At 26.3% G+C, this 21,090-nt stretch overlaps 3 protein-coding genes across 3 annotated transcripts; 2 read left to right on the forward strand and 1 right to left on the reverse strand.

Annotated features, from left to right (window-relative positions):
* The first annotated feature begins 1,173 nt into the window (after positions 1-1,173).
* On the forward strand, positions 1,174-4,102 carry Srp72 (signal recognition particle 72). The gene is made up of 7 exons (XM_011507288.1): positions 1,174-1,309; positions 1,416-1,671; positions 1,849-2,328; positions 2,603-2,965; positions 3,035-3,339; positions 3,429-3,635; positions 3,775-4,102. The coding sequence occupies exons 1-7, from the start codon at positions 1,260-1,262 to the stop codon at positions 3,905-3,907; spliced, it is 1,794 nt and encodes a 597-aa protein (XP_011505590.1). The 5' UTR covers positions 1,174-1,259; the 3' UTR covers positions 3,908-4,102.
* A 622-nt stretch (positions 4,103-4,724) lies between these two features.
* Positions 4,725-17,295, reverse strand: LOC105368304 (uncharacterized). The gene is made up of 9 exons (XM_011507289.1): positions 17,119-17,295; positions 16,808-16,895; positions 8,877-9,026; positions 8,439-8,572; positions 7,859-7,976; positions 6,597-7,452; positions 6,104-6,344; positions 5,012-5,248; positions 4,725-4,947 (listed from the first exon to the last, which is right to left on the reverse strand). Exons 2-9 carry the CDS (start codon positions 16,885-16,887, stop codon positions 4,874-4,876), a joined length of 1,890 nt encoding a protein of 629 aa, XP_011505591.1. The 5' UTR covers positions 16,888-16,895; positions 17,119-17,295; the 3' UTR covers positions 4,725-4,873.
* A 617-nt stretch (positions 17,296-17,912) lies between these two features.
* On the forward strand, positions 17,913-21,014 carry Sil1 (Sil1 nucleotide exchange factor). The gene is made up of 4 exons (XM_011507291.1): positions 17,913-18,403; positions 18,659-18,939; positions 19,558-19,823; positions 20,112-21,014. Exons 1-4 carry the CDS (start codon positions 18,280-18,282, stop codon positions 20,836-20,838), a joined length of 1,398 nt encoding a protein of 465 aa, XP_011505593.1. The 5' UTR covers positions 17,913-18,279; the 3' UTR covers positions 20,839-21,014.
* The last annotated feature ends 76 nt before the right edge of the window (positions 21,015-21,090 follow it).

A 21,090-nucleotide genomic window follows, 5' to 3' on the forward strand; every position in this document is an offset into this window, starting at 1 on the left:
AATTGCCATGCCTATATTGCAAATGTCCTATTAGACTTTTTGATAAAAGCAAGTGATTTGTTATCAATTCAAGGAACAAATGATTATCGATACTTTACGTCATCTTGGCACTATAAAAATGAATCTTATAGGTTTTCCTCGTACGATTACCAATTGCAATATACAGTGTAATCGTAATTTTATTATGACAACAAAAACATGATGACATGATTGTAGATATTTGTGTTATTATAATTCCTTAATAATTCATTAAAAATTATTTGAATTCGTGTAATAAGTTTAACATTAACAAGCTAATGAATGGTTAATTTCCTCATCTAGAAATATTACATATAACGTTTATAGCCTTATTTGTGATGTATTTTGTGTGTGTTCAATTACATCAATATTTTAAATAAATAACCGATTAATTGTTATTTGAACTGGTTTAACAGTGATATCGTTAATGGTTGTGCAATAAAAAAAAAAAAAAAAAAAAAAAAAAAAAAAAAAAAAAAAAAAAAAACACTTTTAAATAAGAGTTACAAAGAGATATGCGAAGAATTTTATCGATGCTACGTCTACTATCGCATTGTTTGCTTTTCTTTTTTTACTTATAATATGAAAAACTAATGATCGTCGATTCAGCGTTCAACGACATTAATAACTAGATCGCTCGTATTTTCACTGAATTACGGCCAATGTTGTCTATTTTAATTTATAATTTTATTTATAATTTATATAAAAATTTTATTCGTGAAATTATTTTTCTCTCTTACCTCGCAAATTACAAAAGAAAATTCCCGCCCTCCTCGTATGACAAATATTTCCATTATCTTACCTACAGTGGTGCACTCTAAGGCTTTAAAGAAACAAGTAGAGTCACGTGTCATTTTCGAGCTTAGACGAACTACATACTTAAGATGCATAAGGTGATTTTATAAAATGTGTAATTACGAAAAAATATCCGAATAATTTAGAGATTATTATTTTACAATGGGCTCGAAAGAAAATAGTCTTTATAGTCTTTTTGCGGAGCTTTATAAACAAGGTCAAAATGGGGAATATGAGAGAGCGTTAAAAACTGCTAACAGAAGTAAGTTTTTTAGACCCAATTGTGTTATGTATTTATTTGACATATTTTCGTAACAGTTGTCATTATTATATTTATAAAATAAATAACGTATTTATGAGAGACTATATATTTTTAAGTACTTGGGCTTGTACAAGACGATGAAGCCGCACTTCATTGTAAAATTATCAGTTTTATACAATTGTCAATGTTTAACGATGCTTTACAAATCATCAATAAATATCCAAAGTTGCTTCCGTACGTATTATTATAAAAATTTATAATAACTTCATTTATCATATTTATTGTTATATCACTATATAGTGTAGTGTAATACTCATGTAATAATTACAATACATTGCAGAAAATTGGAGTTTGAGAAAGCCTATTGTCTGTATCGTTTGAATCAAGTTTCGGATGCTTTCAGAATTATTGATAATATTCAGAATCCGTCCATGAAAGTGAAGGAACTTAAAGCTCAAATACTTTATCGCTTAGAGAAGTACGAAGATTGCTTTGCAATTTACCGCGATATTATAAAAAACACAAACGACGATTATGAAGATGAGAGAGAAACAAATCTTGCTGCTGTAATCGTTTACTTAGCATTAGAAGGCTCTGTAAGTAAAAAAATTAATACATATATATATGTGTGTGTGTGTGTGTGTGCGTGCGTACGCGTGCTTGTGTGTCTTTTGTAAGTGTATTGGCGTATCAGCTGAAAAACTTCTTATTTTTTGTAAGCGTGTATATGCTGTCGAAATAATTGTTCCAATATTTTATAAAAACATTTTTAGAAAACAGAAATTCCTTCTTTAAAAAAACATACGTACGAATTAACATATAATGACGCGTGTCATCTTATTGCAAAAAGTAATAATGGTGATAAATCTAACTTAGCGAAAGCCGAGAAAAAATTAAATTTAGCAGAAAAAATGTGCCATGATTCTTTAGAAGAAGATGGTATGACAGAGGAAGAAATAGAAGATGAACTTGGTATAATAAGAGTTCAACTTGGCTATTGTTTACAACTTCAAGGACGTGAAAAGGAAGCGCAAGCATTATATACTGCAGCTCTTAAAAAAAGGCCGGATGATATTGCTTTAGTGGCCATAGCGAGTAATAATGTTGCCACTTTAAATAAAGATCAAAATGTATTTGACAGTAAAAAACGAATGAAAAGTGCTACGCAGGATGGTTTAGAACATAAATTAACATCGAGACAGCGAAGAAGTATCGCATATAATCAATGTTTGCTAGCACTTTATACTAATCAAGTAAGCTTATGAAGTTAATATTTATTCTTCTTTTTCTTTTTCTTTTTTTTTTTATTGACAAGAAGGATTTTTATTTTAACAACTTTTTCATATTTTATTCGTATGTTTTGTACTAATCCACTTAGTTCATTAATACGACCATTACTTCTTAATTATATAATTCTAAACTTCCAAATATAGACATAATAAATGTGAAAATTAAAATCCATCGTATAAGAAATCTAATAATATAAAATTGTTGATAATGAAGAAACGAGTCTAATATTATTTCTAGGGAGAGCATTGTCAATCATTGTGCAAGAAATTTATCAAGGATTATCCCGATATGATTGTAGAAGCAGTACTCGTACAATCTATTCAATTAGCAAGAGAAGGAAAAGCTAAAGAAGCCGTAAAATTGCTTGACGAGTACGCTCATGCCGATAAATATTTGCCAATAAAATTAGATTGTATACAGTTGCTTTTAAGCAATGGTGAAAGAGAAGAAGCCATAAACATATTAGAAAGTTTAACCGAAACTGAAAAATCATTACCAGGAATAGTCAGTACACTTGTTACACTTCATATGGCTAACGGAGCAAGAGATAAGGCTTCAACCGTTCTTAAAAGTGCTGTTAATTACTACAAAAAGAATAAAGTATTTTTTAATTTATCGCTTAAGATATAAAAAGTGTATGTAATTTTTCATAATTGAAGATACTTTTAGGAAAGCACGGGTAATCTTAGTAAATTATGGCGTCAAGCGGCAGATTTTCATTTACGTGGCGGTGAAGTTAGCGTTGCTGCTGCAAGCTTAGAAGAACTTTTAGCCGCTTCGCCTTCTGACACAAAAACATTGGCCCAATTAATTATTGCCTATGCCCAATTCGATCCATCAAAGGCACAAAGTTTATCCAAAAGATTGCCTTCCTTACACGATTTAGCCGAATCGACGGATGCCGATGCCTTGGAAAGTAGTAATTGGGTAATCGGTATAAAAGTTGTTAAAAGAAAAGTCGAACCTTCACCAGGGTATATCAATCATTTGACAATTACAATAATTTAAATTCAACAATTGTTATAAAAATATCTATTTTTATGTATTTCTTTTGTTTTTGCAGAAAGCCCGAAGTAATGGAAAAAAAACGCAAAAAGCGCAAACATAAAGGAAAATTACCTAAAAATTATGATCCAAATGTTCAACCAGATGCAGAAAGATGGCTACCAAAACACGAACGAAGTGGATTTAGGAAAAAGAGAGATAGAAGGAATCGCGATACTGTTATGAAAGGAACTCAAGGAGCTGCAACAGGAGCTAGTGACCAATAGTAATAATAAGACATTTTGAATAAACATTATCCCTTAAATGGATAAATTTTTATTTATTAAAATGAAATTACTTGGAATTTCGTTATGTTAATTATTTAAATCTAATTTATTAATAATAAAATATCTGTTAATTTCTAGCGACATTACTAAAATGACAAATGCTAAACCATCTCCAAATCCGCGACAAAATCCAGTAACCGAAACATCAGGACCTCGACAACAGCAGCGTAAGGTTCAGCAAAAGAAAAAGAAAAAAGGCGGTAAATGGTAATTAAAAGATGGTAAAAACCATTGGTTAAAGTGTTTTATATGTAAACAAATCGTACTAGCTGAATTAATCATCTGTGCTGCTGTTAAATTTGTACTTTTACAAAATACATTTATATAAATACTTATGCAGATCTGCATTCTTATAAAAATTCAAATAAATAATGCATCTTCAAACTCGGAGGTGAAATACAAAACATGTGTAATTCTGTAAAATATTTTATTATATTCCTAATCAAAATTTCTTCCTCTCATGCACAATGATATAACATCAAAATATAGGTAACACAATTCTTACATAATGACTAGAGCTGCGTTGCACAATTCACTTGGAAAGGCATTTTCAATTAATAGATAATCAATCACACTTATGTACAAAAATATACTTTTTGCCTCATAATGTATTTTTCATTACAAGTTTCTCAATAACTCTGGATTTATAATGAAAATAAGCAAGTTTATAAGTGACTTGTTCCCTTTCGTCATCGAAATTGTGCATAATAATCACAGTTTTAAATTTGTTAAATAACATTGTATATAAGATTTTTAATTGATTAGTATTTAGAATTAATTACAAAATTGTAGTAAATCTATCATTGACGATAACAATAGATAATTTTTAATATATTTTATTGTCTATCATGACGATAACATGATGTTAAACTTGGTGAAAATGTAGGTCTCGTTAAAAAAAATAAAATTAACCAAAGCAATATCGTTAAATTGTAAAAATAACTTTTTAATTTATTTTTGTAATGATATGTATTATTATTGAGTGCACACTATTTTATATGTTTTAATATTTTATGTATTAGTTGAATCAAATAAATAAATATTTATAAAATAATAAGTTCCGGGCGTCAAAATATTATTATCAAATATTTCTCAACCCTTCGGTACAAGGCACATACACTTGCATTAGAATAAAATGCAACATGATATTGACAACTATTTTTTGTATAGGAAATTTTTATGATGTTGTCTTTTCTGTAATTATGCCTTCCCAAACATCTTCGCGCTGCTTATTAGCTAGTCTCCTTTTTTCTAAAATAAATAAAAATAGTTTGTCAATGGGAAGATAAATAAGATAAATATCGGCAAACATTACCTTTGGCTTCACGTAATACAATTTTTTCCTGCTCACGTTCCTGTCTTGCTGTTGCAAGCTTAACACCAAGTGATTTTGTAACTAGACGTCGCGCAAGTGCAGCGCAAGTTTCTGGACGACTTCTATAGGGTTGAAGAAATTCCGAGCTCCTTCGAGCTTTTGTTTTACTCAATGCGGTAGCTTCGCTCAGCGGTCGTGTTTTCACAAAAGGATGATCCGAGGCCAATACTTCAGCAGCTGGACATAATTAACAATTTACTTTAAAGGATAATTAAACATTCAGAGCTACAAAATATTTTTCGCTTATACTTAATTTATAGATATTACATTAGCATACGTTTATTTCAATAATAATTATTATTAAGACAATAAAGGCCAGACATAAATATTTATTCATTAGCAGCCATTTACATTCGACTATTAATTAAATATTTTACATGTGTTATTTTATGATTTTCGTTACTCTTTAATTATTTAATGCACTCAATGGATTTTAGGATATTTATTATCTATCGTTGGCTTTTTAAATTATGTAGTAGAAAAAAATAATGATATTATATCATATTAATAATATATTAGATATAATTATTATACAATGAGAAAATTTGCTAACACGCTATATAAAATATAGAAAATTAAAGATTATTTTTAAGGTATTTCATGCGAATTTATTGAATAAAATTATCATTTTTTTTTTTTTTTTTTTTTTTTTTTTTTTTTTTGCTATATATACATTGCATATAATAACTGCAAATACTAACTTCACACATAAACTATGACTACGTTTTTTAAAACAAATAATTTTAATTCCAAATCAATTACATTCACGAATTATGTTATTAAGTAATAACTTTTCTTACGGTCGATTTAAATTTGATTATATTAAAACTTCAATCATTCAAATAAATCTTTAGTGATGCTTATCCTACTTTATCCAAACAGAGTATAACATATAAAACAAAGTATAACATATAATTCGGATTTTCTGTATGAAATTAAATATAAAGATGTAATATTAATGAATCTAAAGGTGTAAATGTAATGTAATAAATTGAAATATTTATAAAAGAATTTATGTTTTATAATACCTACCGACAAGAGGACTACTAAAAACTCCAAGACAATGAGTGTCGTCTACCCATTTCAGCTCAAAACCTCCATTTTTAAACGAACTAAATACAGCAGCTAAATCACTTGATTTAAATTCAGATGGAAAATTGTAAATTTCTAATACGTGAGCAAATTCATCACTCAATATTTCGGCAGAACGTGCGGAAGTTTTATAATTACATTTCGGTTTTTCTATTACTACTTCACCGACTGAAGACGTTAACTGAAACAAACAATATTCGAGATATTGGTACAACAATTTTAATAATATGTTTTATAGAAAATACGACAGTATGTATATATTAAAATGTTCATAAATTTTTTTTTAGAAATTAATCTAGGAATCGTGTTAATTGTTATTTGCACAAATATTAAGTGATACGATAGGATAATCAGTTGTATAGTCTAATTTTACTGATTTCTATACTGTTTTCTAAAGATACAAAATACGCACACAATTAATTATGAAACTTACTTCCTCGATTAACGTAGGATCAAGACAATCGCCGTTATCATCGAATAAACTGTCCCAATCACATTCATCGCGATTAATTTTTGACGGAGGCAAGGGCGGTGGTGCTGGTTTACTTTTTGGCCTCTCAACTTTCTTTACTTTTTTCTCCAATGATGTTACAGGGCTAACAGGCACAAATGATTTTGCACTTTCCACCTCCGCTTCGTCCGTACAAGAAGAGATTATCAATACCTCGGAAATTAACGTTTGCTTAGCTACTTTATCATCGCTACAAGGCTTATTGACACTCCAAGGACTAGGAGTCTCATTTACCTCCGATGTCATACTTTCATTATCGCAAGATATTTTCAATTTACACAGTGTGTCATTATTCCAGGAGTCAATTCTATTCTTGGAAGCACTATCAGTATCGTCATCATTAACGAATTCATTCGATATGCTTTGATCCCGCTGACAACTGAACGATTGCTGCTCGGCTTTCTTCTCCGTTTCTTCATTTTCTTGTAATTCCTCCATTACCGAAAGTTCTGATTCCACGGCAACTTCTGATGTTATTTCTTTCATTTTACTAATCGCGGAATGAGCGGTTGCGAATGATTGTTTATCGAACTCTTCGTCCGATACTTTTTCAAGCGTCTGATCGATCATAATCGTTGAAATTTCCTTCGACTCCTTAGATGATAGTTGGTGATTTGCATCTTTTTCAATTGAAGAAGTCAAATTAACACTTGATGATTCTGTTGGATGTTTAAATTGATCTTCCTGTACAGTTACATTGACACTTTCGATTTCGGGAACGCTGCGTCGGTGCCTTGGTACGTAAACTGCACGATCCGGTCGTTTTCGACGATTCGCTCTATTGGTTAAAATAATTTATTAATTAAATACAAAAATAAATAAATACTTATATCGTGACCCCATATGCAGTCTCAATTAAGTAACAATTGAGATTTAATATAAATAATTACAAAACTTCGGAATTGTAAAATATATATGCTACTATGAAAGCATAATATATCTCCTCCCCCGCCCGCCCCCTCCCACCCAAAATTAATATTTAAATTAACAAATTATATATGACAACATAGTCATTTAAATTATTTTTTCAATAATAATTATCTCACAAAATATCAATTTAAAAAAAAAAAAAAAAAATCCATTGCTTCTTATTAAACGAATTTTGTAAAAATTTTTGGACGAAAAATTGGTGAAATATATAAACTTATATATAAATATATTGATTTATGTTAATAATTAATTACTTTGTAGAAACATCCGAAATTGTTTGTTCGATTGATAATGGCCCCGCTGGAGATGTTTCCAATCTAGCTCGTCTTGCTGCAGGGGGTCGGTATATTTCAACTGTAGGAACTGATTTTACTGAAAATATTGAATATTTTATTTAAAATTGATAAATTCTTTAGCTTAATTTTTTTATTTTATCTATTTATTTTATTTATTTATTTTTGTTGTTGTTGTTGTTGTAAAAGAATTTTATATTTATATAAGAATATTAAAATCACTCAAATAAAATTAATAATACAAATCCATAATATATAGAAAAAAGAAAATTCACAATAATGAAAATGTAATTTCATTTTCATTTTTAATAAATTTGATTTACTCGTTATTTACAAATTGTACACCACATATGAAATTATTCATTTTAAATTCAATCGAATATTATTTTTTTTTTTTTCAAATTCGTTTATTGGATAGAACGTATGGATATATATTTATATATCACATAAAATTTTCTCGTCAAATATAAACTAAGAACATAAGGTTTTTTTTCTTTTTTTAACCTATGTCACTACGACTATAAATTTGTACGCTAATTACCATTTCTTATTTTGTGAACATTATGCTCGGGTGATGCAGTTGGTGTACATTGCCTTTCTATTCCCATCATGTATGTCGAATTTTCCTTGAAATTGACACTTGCTTGCGAAAAATGACCATTGATTTGAGGTAGTCTAAATTATAAGGATTATTACAATTAAGGATTATTACGAATATTATTACGATACTATATTTATTTGAATAAGCTTTGTAAGAAAGTTTTATTAGAAATCAATAACGACGAGATAAGAGCACGTATACATTAAATTTGAAAATTAAATTAAATCAATATTTAAGTAAAGATATAATGATATAAAATATAAAAATAGTAAACGTTTAAGTGTGAACGATAAGAGTTGCATATAAACTAAATGAATATTCCAACTGGATTTAATTTAAAATGAGAAATTAGTGTACAAAGTACACAGGCAATTATACTTTATAAAGTCCGATTTGAAGCAGATGACAGTTCTTCTGGCAATACCCTGACCGATAGAGAATGTCTGCAGCAAATCGCCAAAGTGGTCTTGCACCAATTGGTGGATGAGAAATCGCCTGTAGCTGTTAACCGGTGGAAAAACAAGTACTCTGAAAATACATAATGGTCCATTGTTATCCAGCTTTTCTTTATGTTTATGGTATTATTTAGTTCTCGTTTACACTCTCGTGGCATTTAATTATAAAAAAGAATTATTACAAATTTTTTAATCCATTAAATATTATTTTATTAATTTTAATTATACGTTCATCGATCTAAATGAGATATTAGCTTATGTATTTACTTAATTAATATTTAAATTAATTTTATGTACACGCGCGCGCGCGCACACACGCGCATACACACACACACACACGCACGCACACGCACACGCACACGCACGCACACACACACACAATACATATACATATATAAAGTTTAAATTACTATACTTTCTTCACTTTCATTATTTAAAAAAGGTATATGCAAATTTAAATAACAAAAGTAAAACGAATGTACCGTGTAAAACCAGTATGCGGTAATATGTACATAGGATATTAGTTTAAATGAGAAATTTCTGCTTACATAATTTCATATCTAACCTCATAATTTACATGCCAGCGTTTCATTAGAACCTGTATGTTTCATAATTAGATTTTGTGTTTTTATTTTGGAAATTACAATCATTAAAAGGAAGTAATAAACATTATTCGTTCATTTCTTACGTGTAATAGATTATAAATATTGTATAATCAAATCTGTATTTTTGATAAAGATTATATAATAAATATTATTACTTTATATCTAGAATTCTTAAAAGTGAAAGTATATTAAAATAAAACAAAAACAAAAAAACAAAAAAAAAAAAAAAAAAAAAAAATTACAAAAGAAAACATAAATTTTACTTAAATAATTATTGATGAAACTGGTTTTAATTCGGTAATATAACTCAGTAAATATTATAAACATAATTACAATAATGATTAATGCATTATAAATTTTACTAACATGCAATTAACAAAATATATTTTTATTTTTTTGAAAATAATTTATACAGAAAGAATTAAACAACAGTTTGTTTAAGCTTATTTAAAAACATACACATATACTTTTTTATCGAATTCTTTTAAATTGCCAATTATCATGTGTTAAAGTATAAAATAAATTATACCGATTGCTAAGTTTTGCTACTTTATTCAAGATTTATTTTTATCATCTATTTATTTAAATAATTATAAGTACATACTATTGTTCAAATTTATGCTACTTACTTAAGAATTATCAAAGTAATGACAAAGTAATGTTCGACAATATCTTTAAAACGGAAAAAATCGTTTAAAATTAAATTATGCTTAACACAACGCGCACTGCTAAAACAAATAATTCAATTTAATGATTTGTGTCAATATATCGAGAATGGCTTTCAGCAAAGTAATGCGAATTTTTTTCTTTTTCTTTATCCCATTATTTATCCCCATTATTACACATAATCAAACAGCCGCACGAACGCCCAAGTCCATGGAAGAATCCACGGTAAATCCTGAAAGAATTTTCTTCAATTCACTGAAAAAATAATTTGATTAAACAGCGAGATTGTATGTGCATCGATAAAAGGATTTGTCATTTTTAGAAATTATTTTTCAAATTCTGGATTAACTTTTAATTTATAAAAATAGGCTCTTCCAAAATATCTAAACAATTTCTTCTATTTACAATGAGTGGAGAAAAAAGTTTATTTTAACAAAAATTTACAAATTATACAACCAGTGACGCATACGTATAATTATATTGTTTTACATTATTTTGAAAGTTAAATGTTTGACATACAGTTTATTCTATTTACATTAATTAATACAACTAAAGGATAACGAAATTCTTTTCATTATCGTTTATATTGGGTGATACAACTTTCATTGTATCGAGACATGAAAACCCATTGCCGCGCGCCTTTCAACGAAATACACAAATATATTTTCCTAAACTATCGCTGTTTTAACATCCCATTACACGTAACAATCATCTTTTATAGCACTTGAATCATTTAAAGCATTTTGTCTTAGTATTAATCTTGATAATGAGCATGTGTGAATATCGTATAAAATTAGAACATAATAAGATTAGAAACAAAATAAAAAAAAAACAAAAAACAAAAAAAAAAAACAAAAAAAAAACAAAAACAAAACAAAACAAAAAAATAAATAAAACGACAAAAGCAAAATTAATCCAGAATTTGCAAAGCAATCTACAACAACAAACCTTTAATCAGCACAGCTCAAGGAAATCGTACTTGAGTCGACTCGTCCAGACGCGCGCGGCCTTCGGAAGGTGAATGCAATGGCCAAACTACAGATTCTCGCGGCAGTTCGACTGTAACTTTTACATAACATCGGACAGTCGAGTTACTTTCTCTTTCGGCGATCTCCCAGCACTATATTATTTTCATGTAATTCATACTTGTCGCAAATTCGATTTACACAACTTCATTGCTTATAAACGATGTTAGTATAAAAAAAAGTTAGTGTTTCCTTTTCATCTTCCTTTTCAATAAATCATCATACTAAATGCCATTCGCTATACTATTGTAAGATGGCAAAGAGTTAATGAATCAAATTGTTAAGTAATAAATGTTTTTAATAGAATGAGAAGTATATTCATGAAATTTAGTATGCTTTCGTATTTAAGTGCAGAACAAGCGTTTTAGGATAACTAACGACCTTAAATCGTCAAATATATTTCAATCGGTGACACGTTGGATCGAATCTATCTAAATGGCAATAAAAGAAATTTTAACGTAAAATATATCAAATATTACAATGCACGTGTGTAGAGCTACCAACAAAGCAGAACTAATAACTTTTTTTTTCTTCGTAACATCTTAATAAAGAGAGTTTACTAAAACATGCAAACAATATTTGCTTTTAATTTTAACAATTCAAGCTGCTTAAGTATGTCGATTAAGCAACAATGGGAACACGTACGTTTTCTCCAAATATTTGCATTTTTCTCAGTAAATTCCCCAGCTTATTTCATTTTATAATATACAAAAAATTAGTCTGATAATAAAATTTCACTAAAAATAATTTCTATTTTAACCAACGTCATACTTCTTAATTGACGATTCAATCCCATTGCACGAATAATTCAAATTTCGATAATATTTTTAAAACTACATTTAATATTGCATGTACGAATTGCTTTATTGAACATGCATTTGTGGGCGAGTTTTTTTTTTTTTTTTTTTTTTTTTTTTTTTTTTTATATAAAGTAGATATTTCAAAATTCTCGCCAGTCATTAAAAAAATTGTTCCTTTTAATTCCTAAAGAGAAAAACTTTTTACATAAAATACTAAATATAAGAGTATATTTAACCTGTACATTTAGAACATCTATCGCAGTAATATTTCATGTGATGGTGTGCTTACTAGTTAAAAAAAAAAAAAAAAAAAAAAGAAGAAATAAAATATATTTTCATATTCTCTTAAATTATTACTCTTTGAAACAGTTTTAAATAAGTTAATCGATGGCATTTTCTATGTAAAAAAAAAAATTACAAATTCTATAAAATGTTACATGTTATGAAGATATATATATATAAACGGTTTTTAAACGTGCATATAGAACTTTCAAAATGCTTAGAATCATAAAATAAATGTACAGATTTATTTGAATTTGCAAAAGTTTTAAAACAGAGTCATTTCTACAATATATTATAAAATTCTTTTTATTTATATTACTTTAAAACATGTTCATTTCTGCTGTATAATAAAATTATAATTTTAACATATTTTCAATTAAAAATTAATATATATATATTAAAGTGTATAAAAATTCAATAATTAAACTCAATTAGTATATTGTATATTTGACAAATGTTTTGTGGTAGTAGCATATATAACAATAAAAACAACAATATTTGTATCTGCTATATTAAACAAATTATTTGTTATTACATCAATAAATTTTAAACGGTAATGATTTTTTAAACACGTTTATCGTAATAAAATTTGAAACTTTTCCTTTAAATCTATTAAATCATGCGTTAATTACATTAAAACAATAATCAGCTTGTTTTATGACACACAAAAAAAATTTTGACAAAATTACAGAGAAAATTTTCAATTACAGATCATCAGTAAATACAAATCAATCAGCTCATCGACTAATTCAAGTCTTATAACGAAAACTTTAAGCAATATTATTATGACAATATACCATTATTCTTTCGATTTTTTTCGAAAATTGTGCGATTTCTCTCATTAATATAATCAATATCGAAGAAAAAGTGTCTAAACTGCAAATCATAACAGAATTTTCTAAAAGTGGTTTAGATTTACTGTTTAATATGCACTGCACATTTTCTGTTCTGTGACATGACTAAAATCATTAACGATCTATGTTTAAAAAATATACACGTGCGCTACATATGTAAATAACGAAGCTATGTTTAGAAATTGGTTAGTGGTCGTTGACATGAGAAGAATAAAAACTATTCCCATACCTCAAATTATCTATTGATATTAAATCAAATATTTAATTACACCATCGTCAACCCCATTTCAAAGACAGTATAAACGTTTATTTTATAGTATATATGAGGGTTAAGAATATCAAATTTATTAAGTAATATAATCGTCAATGATATTATGGAAGTAAATATAATAAAGTTAGCCAGTATGAAGTGATAGTGTCATAAAGTCTGAAATATCTACAAATGAAAAATGTTTTCAATAATTTCTTATAATGTTTATAATTTTACAGATCTACGCTGACATAACGATTTTATAACGATGAAATGACTATTAATATAATACTTTTTAGAGAAATATTATTGGATAAAACTATAGAAAGACAAAATAGATATAGACATGATTATAAAGAGCAACTATGCTGACATTTTATAATACAATTTTTCAAACAAATTTAATTATATATATATATATAGTTAATGCCAATGTTACAATTAATAATGGAATACTTCGACATAGATATATCGACACTTAGCATGCATTACCTCCTAATATTGTAATTAAAAAATTTATTTTAATAAATAAAAGCAGAATAGTTTTTAGCATATTTGTTAAAAAAAAACATACGCTATTTGAGTTTTAATGCAATTATATAAATAATAATATTATATTAATAAATAAGAAATTTGAATTTAAATTAAAAAGAAATCTATAGAATAATGTGTAATTATAATCCCTTAAATTATAAATCCCTTTAAAAATATAGTGTTAAACTAAATTTTATCAGTACTATTCTAATATTACGAAAGTTTAATAATTACCAATTGAGTAATAAATTATAACAAGGACATAAATATTTTATTTTATATATAGTATAAGTAATAAATGCAAATAATGATTTTCCAAACAACTGAAAACACGCTAATATTATCAAATTTGCAAACTATATTGATTTCTAAGGCATATAGTTTGTCGCCGAATGTTAAGTGTTCATACACAACTAAATTATTTATAATAATTATGAACAACAAAATTGTAATGGCTGATGCTTTTTATATATGCGCAAAAGTGCAAATAGATAAGAGTATTAAAATAATCTGATAAAATTATACTGAAAAATGAAGAATGTAAGCGATCGAGTTGTACCATAAATCAACTCATTAGATAAATACATCTCCTAATAAATGTTTCAATATATTATTGAATATTTAACTGTAAGTATTAAATAATAATATTATAAGTTTATCATTATAAGTATGACGTAATAATATAACCTCAAAAATACGACCGCAAGCAAATTTCATGTATTATTATCAAATACATTAATTTTAGTATATTACGTTGGTTTTCATAATATATTAATTTTTAATTGATGGTGCGTATACTATTTTAATGAAAGAAATATTAATGAAATTTATCCTAATAGAAAAATCAGCTAACATTTAAAAGATAAACATTGGTTTAAATTATTAAAATATTTATTTTAATTTAATATCTATTGTTATTTTATGAATTGAATATTAAGTTAGTTAATGTTCATTACCATGTGATAATATTTGAAAATATTAAATATGGTAATTAATGTTTGCAAGACAATAACGTATAAAATATATATTATTTTTTCACATAATTAAAAATTTGCGATTTGTGCATGTGCCTACTTCTTAAGAATTGACAGTTATCAGATATATCAGAATAATATGATTATTATTACTATTTCTTTATGGTATTCAACGAACAAAAATGTTAATATTTTATATAAATTCGTTATAATTTAGCTTGAAAGAAATTAAAGCAAATACAAATTTGTTTTTATAAATCATATTTTAAGTACGATCTAACAAAACGTTGAATAAAAATGGACTAAGTAATTATTAGATATTACTTTTCATGTTAGCAAGAATTAAAAAGTTTAATAATAAATTTGTAGCCTAATATCGACCAATCACGTTATCTTATTTTATTTAAATTGGACAACGTAGTTTATGTATTTACAACGTATTTTGAAACTTCAATTTAATATACTTAATCAATTTTTTCGATACTTCTATACTATCTTGTATCAATTTCATTTTTAAGAAATTTTACACGTAAGTAATAATGAATTATAAAATTTTCTAATATATAAACTTTACTGTTGTCTTTGTCTTTGAATGAAAATTTCATAGTTAAAAAGTTATATGTAATTTTTCATTTTATTTTATTATTACATATATTGATGAAATTTAAACAAACTATGTATTATCGATAATTTTTAATTTTACTGAAATCCAACGTTGGAATCGCAAACTTACAAATTTTAAATTAAAGATAATTTAAATTAAGGGTTGACCGATTATCTTATTCGCAATCTATTACTTTTTATACAATTTTAAATCATTTTTCATAGTAAAGTATAATCTTTTTCATTGTAAAAAATTTTTATTAATAAATATTTTATAAAACGTTTTATAATTATTTAATATAATTCTAATATAAATTAAAATTGTAAATAATTTTTAAAAAAATATATAAAAATTAGAATGTCTTTTTTTAGACAAATTATTTCATAAAAATTTATTTGACTTTGTCACTGTTTATTACTTCAATTTTATATTTCTATATTAAATTTATTCATTCGATAAACATTTTATTTAAAAAAAAAAAAAAAAAAAAAAAAAAAAAAAAAAATAAAAAAAAACAAAAAAAAACAACATAAATTCAATTATTGCATTATATATTACTAATTTTAACACCGCATAATTTGTATATTACTTCTATAAAATGAAAAAATATAATATAATAAGGTAGATGATATTACAAAGCTAATAATTAAATCAACTGAATCAATGCTATAATTTAATAATACATGTAGCTACTTATCTATTTACATCGAAGATTTATATAGCTATTAGCTTATTAATTAATTAATTGGATTGAAAAGAACGAGATTTAATAACGAACGTTTTTACGGTGTTATTTGTGCCATAACAATAAAAAAAATGCAAATATCACCGAGGTTATGTTCTAATGAAAAAACGTCTTTTAGTCGTAAGGGTGTATCATCAATGTAATAAATACTAAGGCCAAAATTTGGCAATTTACAATTAATTGAAAGCAAATTAACACATAACAAGATGTATATGTCATTCTTGATATGGATATGTATATGGTCCATTTCTTGTGGATGAAAAAAAAAAATTTTTTTTTATTTCTTACTTATCGTATTCTATGCTATTGAGCTCAGCTACTACTATTACCTCACATCTACATAAGAGCGTAATACAATACTTCGATCATCATTAAAAAAACATCGTAATAATATATCCCCAAGACTCTAAATTAATATATTGATAATTGCAATATAATATTATTATCAATATAATGCATGAAATTGTGATAGTGGAATTAACAATTACGAATGCGAGCATATCATACCGTCTTACCTCTTGCGTTTCTCACTCTTCAAAAAATGCCGTAGTTGCTCCTCCACGTCTTCTGTGAATAAATTGTCCTGTAGGTTCATCTATTTTCCTTTTTTTTTTTATATACAATTTAACGTAGATTAATAGAGTACATATAGTATATCACAATAAATGAATCTGGATGAGTAATTAAACATTCTTTTTATTATTCTTATGCTTGGTTAATGCTTAGAGGTACAATTGTATAAATTCACTACCATGCAGAAAAAACATTTTTGGACATGTTAGTCTTTCGGTGGTACAGCTTATACTTAAAATATAAAACGTCATACATGTTATAAGTATATCTTCGCACAACACCAGCACTCTTGTTTCTTCAATTTTTTGACAATGTAACGCGTAATACGCACACAATGCTACCTACAATGTCGCGTCCGCCTTCCTTCCACTACATCAGAAATCATCTCACTAACCCATTGTAAAGTATTCTTTTGATATATAAATGTCTATATATAAGCTACAGGGGGACACAACGCGCCAGCGAAAATTCGAAACTCTCTGCGCATGCGTCTAAGGATTACTCAATCTATCGGAATAACGAATTATGTGTATTCTATTTGAAATTTACTAGCTCAATAGCAATCAATACGAATAATGTACATATTAACTATTGTTGATAATTGCATTCATAAGTAAAATTCATTAGTAAAAAACAAAACAAAAAAAAAACAAAACAAAAAACAACAAAATTATTATCTATGTAGATTTAATTCATTGCTTTATGATTTTGTTAATATTTATTGATAATATTAAAGCTCGTACTGTACTTCGTTAAAATTTTGTTTTGCTTTATTGAGGTAAGAAAATCATTTATAATTTACGGAAATATTTCAATGTGTAATAATGGATTATCGGTGCATCATTGAACAGATATTTTATTCAATAATAAATTATAAGACATATAAATTATATTTTATAACAATAGACCTCCGTAATTTTCTATTTATTCTAACGCCCAACTCCCAACTCCCAACTCTTACAAAATAACAAGAATAAATGGAATTAAAAAAAAAAAAAAAAAAAAAAAAAAAAAAAAAAATATCATAAATACTAACCTCCCTTTACGTAATATAACGCAATTAATGTAATTTCATTAGAAGATAGCAAAAACAACTCAGATGAAACCACGTGTTTCGAAGAAAAGTGACAACGTCGCGGCGCTAGAGGATTGGTCGAGTAAAATATATTGGACCTTACCATATGCATAAGAGCTGTAAAAAAATACAATAGTGGATAAGAGCACCAGCGGCAGTTTCCCAATATCAATATGTAAATATTCCAATAGACACGTAATTCGTTTTCGAATTAGAAGAAAAAGAATTACCAATTTACAGTGAATATATTGAGTTTTCAAATTAAGTCTTAGTTGTGTATAAAGTGCCTCTTGCTGATCGATCGCATATGCTATTTCGCTTTTATAGTTTATCGGCGACATGCGTTACTTTACGTCGCTTTTATTAGTAATTTTCTATTTTACGGTTAGTGCGATTGCCATTGATTCGAACAAAAATGTCAGTGTCTTCTTACCTACAAAGGATTGGCAGACCGTAAAAAAAGGTAACCGTGTTGGCTCGTTGTAAATCCTTTTAAGTGATCATGCGGTTGCATGAGCAAACGAATGTGTATTTATAATCATATATATATTAAAACATTATAATAGATTATACAAGCACTAAATAAAATACATTGACATGGTAATCATTCGTTCTTGCATTTTTCAATTAACCATTGTCGATATTTAAATTTTTAAAAAAATACTATAAAAAGAAAAAAAAACCACCTCGTTTTTATATTATTTAAATATATTCTTAGGTACTCTAATTCCACCCGGGCTTCATGTTCGGCATAATCTTCAAACTGGAGTAACCGAAGCCAAATTGATGGATGAGAAGCAAGTGGAAAATTCAGAGGAAAAGCCATCTAAATCCGAACAAAATTCATTGACAATTCATCCGGATAAACCTTTGATAAATGAAGAAAATGATGTAAAGAAGGGAGAACAAAATGATCGAGTAAACATTAATTTTGATGAATTAAAAGGACTATTAAAAGAAATGAATTCTGGTGATACTGGCACACTTTTGCAATCAGAGGTAAGAATTAAATAATTCATAATTAAAAGAAATTAAATAATCAATTAAATTATCAATAATTCTTATAAATATAAATAAATTTAAGGTTTTGAGAATTAACTGTTTTTTTTTTTTTTTTTTTTAATTAAAATATTAAAAAATGTTTTATTATTAATTATTTTATACATTAAATATTATTCAATATATATAAACGGTTAAAATTATGTAATTAAAAATTATAATTATAATAAACAAAATTCATTGAATGTCTCATTGAAAATTTAAGCAAAGTGGTTCAACGACATTTGATTATGTAATTCTTAAGAAACTTATGTATACAGTGGATTTTTAAATCGTATTATTTGCATTTTTCAAAGGGTACATTAGAAAATTTTTTTTTTTTTTTTTTCATGAAATACAATTTAATAATAATATTGAATACCAATTTTATGAAGCTTAATGTTATACTAATAATATGTTTTGTAATTAGATAATTAATTGATAAATGTAAGAATAGTAGTTTATTTACTTGAGTAAATTTTATAAATTTTATGAAATAATTAGTCATGTACTATATTTCATTACTGTAATAAAATTAATTAATACTGTTTTAAGATATTTATAAAAATTATGTTACAGTATATTAATAAAGATCAGCCTGAAAGAAGAAAAAAATTTAAGCATTATTCTGAATTAAAAGAAGAGCTCGAAACATTAAATATGAACATTTCTACTGACTCTGAAGTACTTACTAGCTTATTTAATGAATTTGAATCTTATAAAGAGTTTATTATAACCGACAATCTTGATACAATAAAAATTCAAGATGTATTAGAAATTCTAAATAACATAGAATACCTTATTCATCAAATAGATAATGCACAAATATTTTCTGACATGGGAGGGTAAGTTTTAAAACCGTGTTTATAAGTGAATTTGCTATTTGAAATTTAAAAATGATACAAATTCCATTGCTTCTAATGCAATTTCACAAGAAAGTTTAATTTTCAAATTAATTCTATATGTGATAATGCTTAATTGTGTTAATATTCGACAATAAATAAAGTTTTTCATTCTTTCATTGCGTAAGACATAATTTCGAATGACCGACACTCCAATATGCATATATATTAATAATTCTATTCATTAATTTACCAACATTTGACATTTGAATAATTATTTTTATTTTGCAGAATGTCGAAAATTATTTCTCCATGTTTAAATTCAACAAATTCTGAAGTTAAGGCTGAAGCATTAAAACTTTTGGGTGCTGCTGTACAGTCAAATCCAAAAGTACAATTCAAAGCATTAGAAAATGACTATGTTCAAAAGCTTTTGCACATGTTATCTGTTAATAATAAAATAGAAGTGAAGTCTAGATGTTTATTTGCGCTTGGAGCTCTAGTGAGGCACTTTCCAGCAGCCCAAAAAACTCTTGTAAATAATGGAGGGTTAGAAATATTTGGAAAACTTTTAACCGATGGACATTTTCAAATTCAAATCCGAGTTATGAATTTAGTAAATGATTTGACAATTGAGCGTAAACATCTAAATGAAATAGAAGATGACAAGCAAAAACTTAAAATAAAAGAATATAATTTAACGAATTTTGAACATAAGCTTTTAATGCAAAAATATTGCCAAAATTTAGTCGATTTAATGATAAAAAGTTTAAAAATAAATTCAGAAATAGATGATTTTCATGAAATTGTTTATGAAAGTATGATCACTCTCAGTGTTATTTGTAAAAATGAATACATAGATAAGAAAGAAGTTCTTTTACGAGAAATACAAAAACTTCTAATTACATATCGGGACTCTTCAAAAATAAATGAAAATAATGTAAATCTGAATTCTTCTCAGCAGAATCTACTTGAAAAACTGCAAAATATAATTAGTAAAAGGCATGATGAATTATAACGGTACACTTCGTTTATTTTTCATTCACATTGTACATATACCATCAACGTAAATTATAACGAATAATCTTTGTTGCAAAATATATTTATAAATTTTTTTATTCCTAGTCTAATAGACTGAAAGTGATTCAACAATTTACAAACTATTGTAATGACCACACATTTATAAAATTGTTGTTTAATATTATAATAAATTATTTTATAAAAAAAAAAAAAAAAAAAAAAAAAATTTTAAAAAAAAATAATTTTATTC

Source organism: Ceratosolen solmsi, unplaced genomic scaffold (genome assembly GCF_000503995.2).
Source record: "Ceratosolen solmsi marchali unplaced genomic scaffold, CerSol_1.0 scaffold6, whole genome shotgun sequence".
Taxonomy (NCBI): Eukaryota; Metazoa; Arthropoda; class Insecta; order Hymenoptera; family Agaonidae; genus Ceratosolen; species Ceratosolen solmsi.

Excerpts from the sequence above, each read along its gene's own strand:
- LOC105368304 (XM_011507289.1), bottom strand. The coding sequence starts at position 16,887 with ATGAACCTACAGGACAATTTATTCACAGAAGACGTGGAGGAGCAACTA. Across the intron at positions 7,977-8,438 it reads TGTTCACAAAATAAGAAATG|TAAAATCAGTTCCTACAGTT; the intron begins GTAATTAGCGTA and ends CAATATTTTCAG. Across the intron at positions 7,453-7,858 it reads ATTTCGGATGTTTCTACAAA|AGCGAATCGTCGAAAACGAC; the intron begins GTAATTAATTAT and ends TTTAACCAATAG.
- Sil1 (XM_011507291.1), top strand. The coding sequence starts at position 18,280 with ATGCGTTACTTTACGTCGCTTTTATTAGTAATTTTCTATTTTACGGTT. Across the intron at positions 18,404-18,658 it reads TTGGCAGACCGTAAAAAAAG|GTACTCTAATTCCACCCGGG; the intron begins GTAACCGTGTTG and ends ATATATTCTTAG. Across the intron at positions 18,940-19,557 it reads GCACACTTTTGCAATCAGAG|TATATTAATAAAGATCAGCC; the intron begins GTAAGAATTAAA and ends ATTATGTTACAG.
- Srp72 (XM_011507288.1), top strand. The coding sequence starts at position 1,260 with ATGTTTAACGATGCTTTACAAATCATCAATAAATATCCAAAGTTGCTT. Across the intron at positions 1,310-1,415 it reads AAATATCCAAAGTTGCTTCC|AAAATTGGAGTTTGAGAAAG; the intron begins GTACGTATTATT and ends AATACATTGCAG. Across the intron at positions 3,636-3,774 it reads ACAGGAGCTAGTGACCAATA|CGACATTACTAAAATGACAA; the intron begins GTAATAATAAGA and ends GTTAATTTCTAG.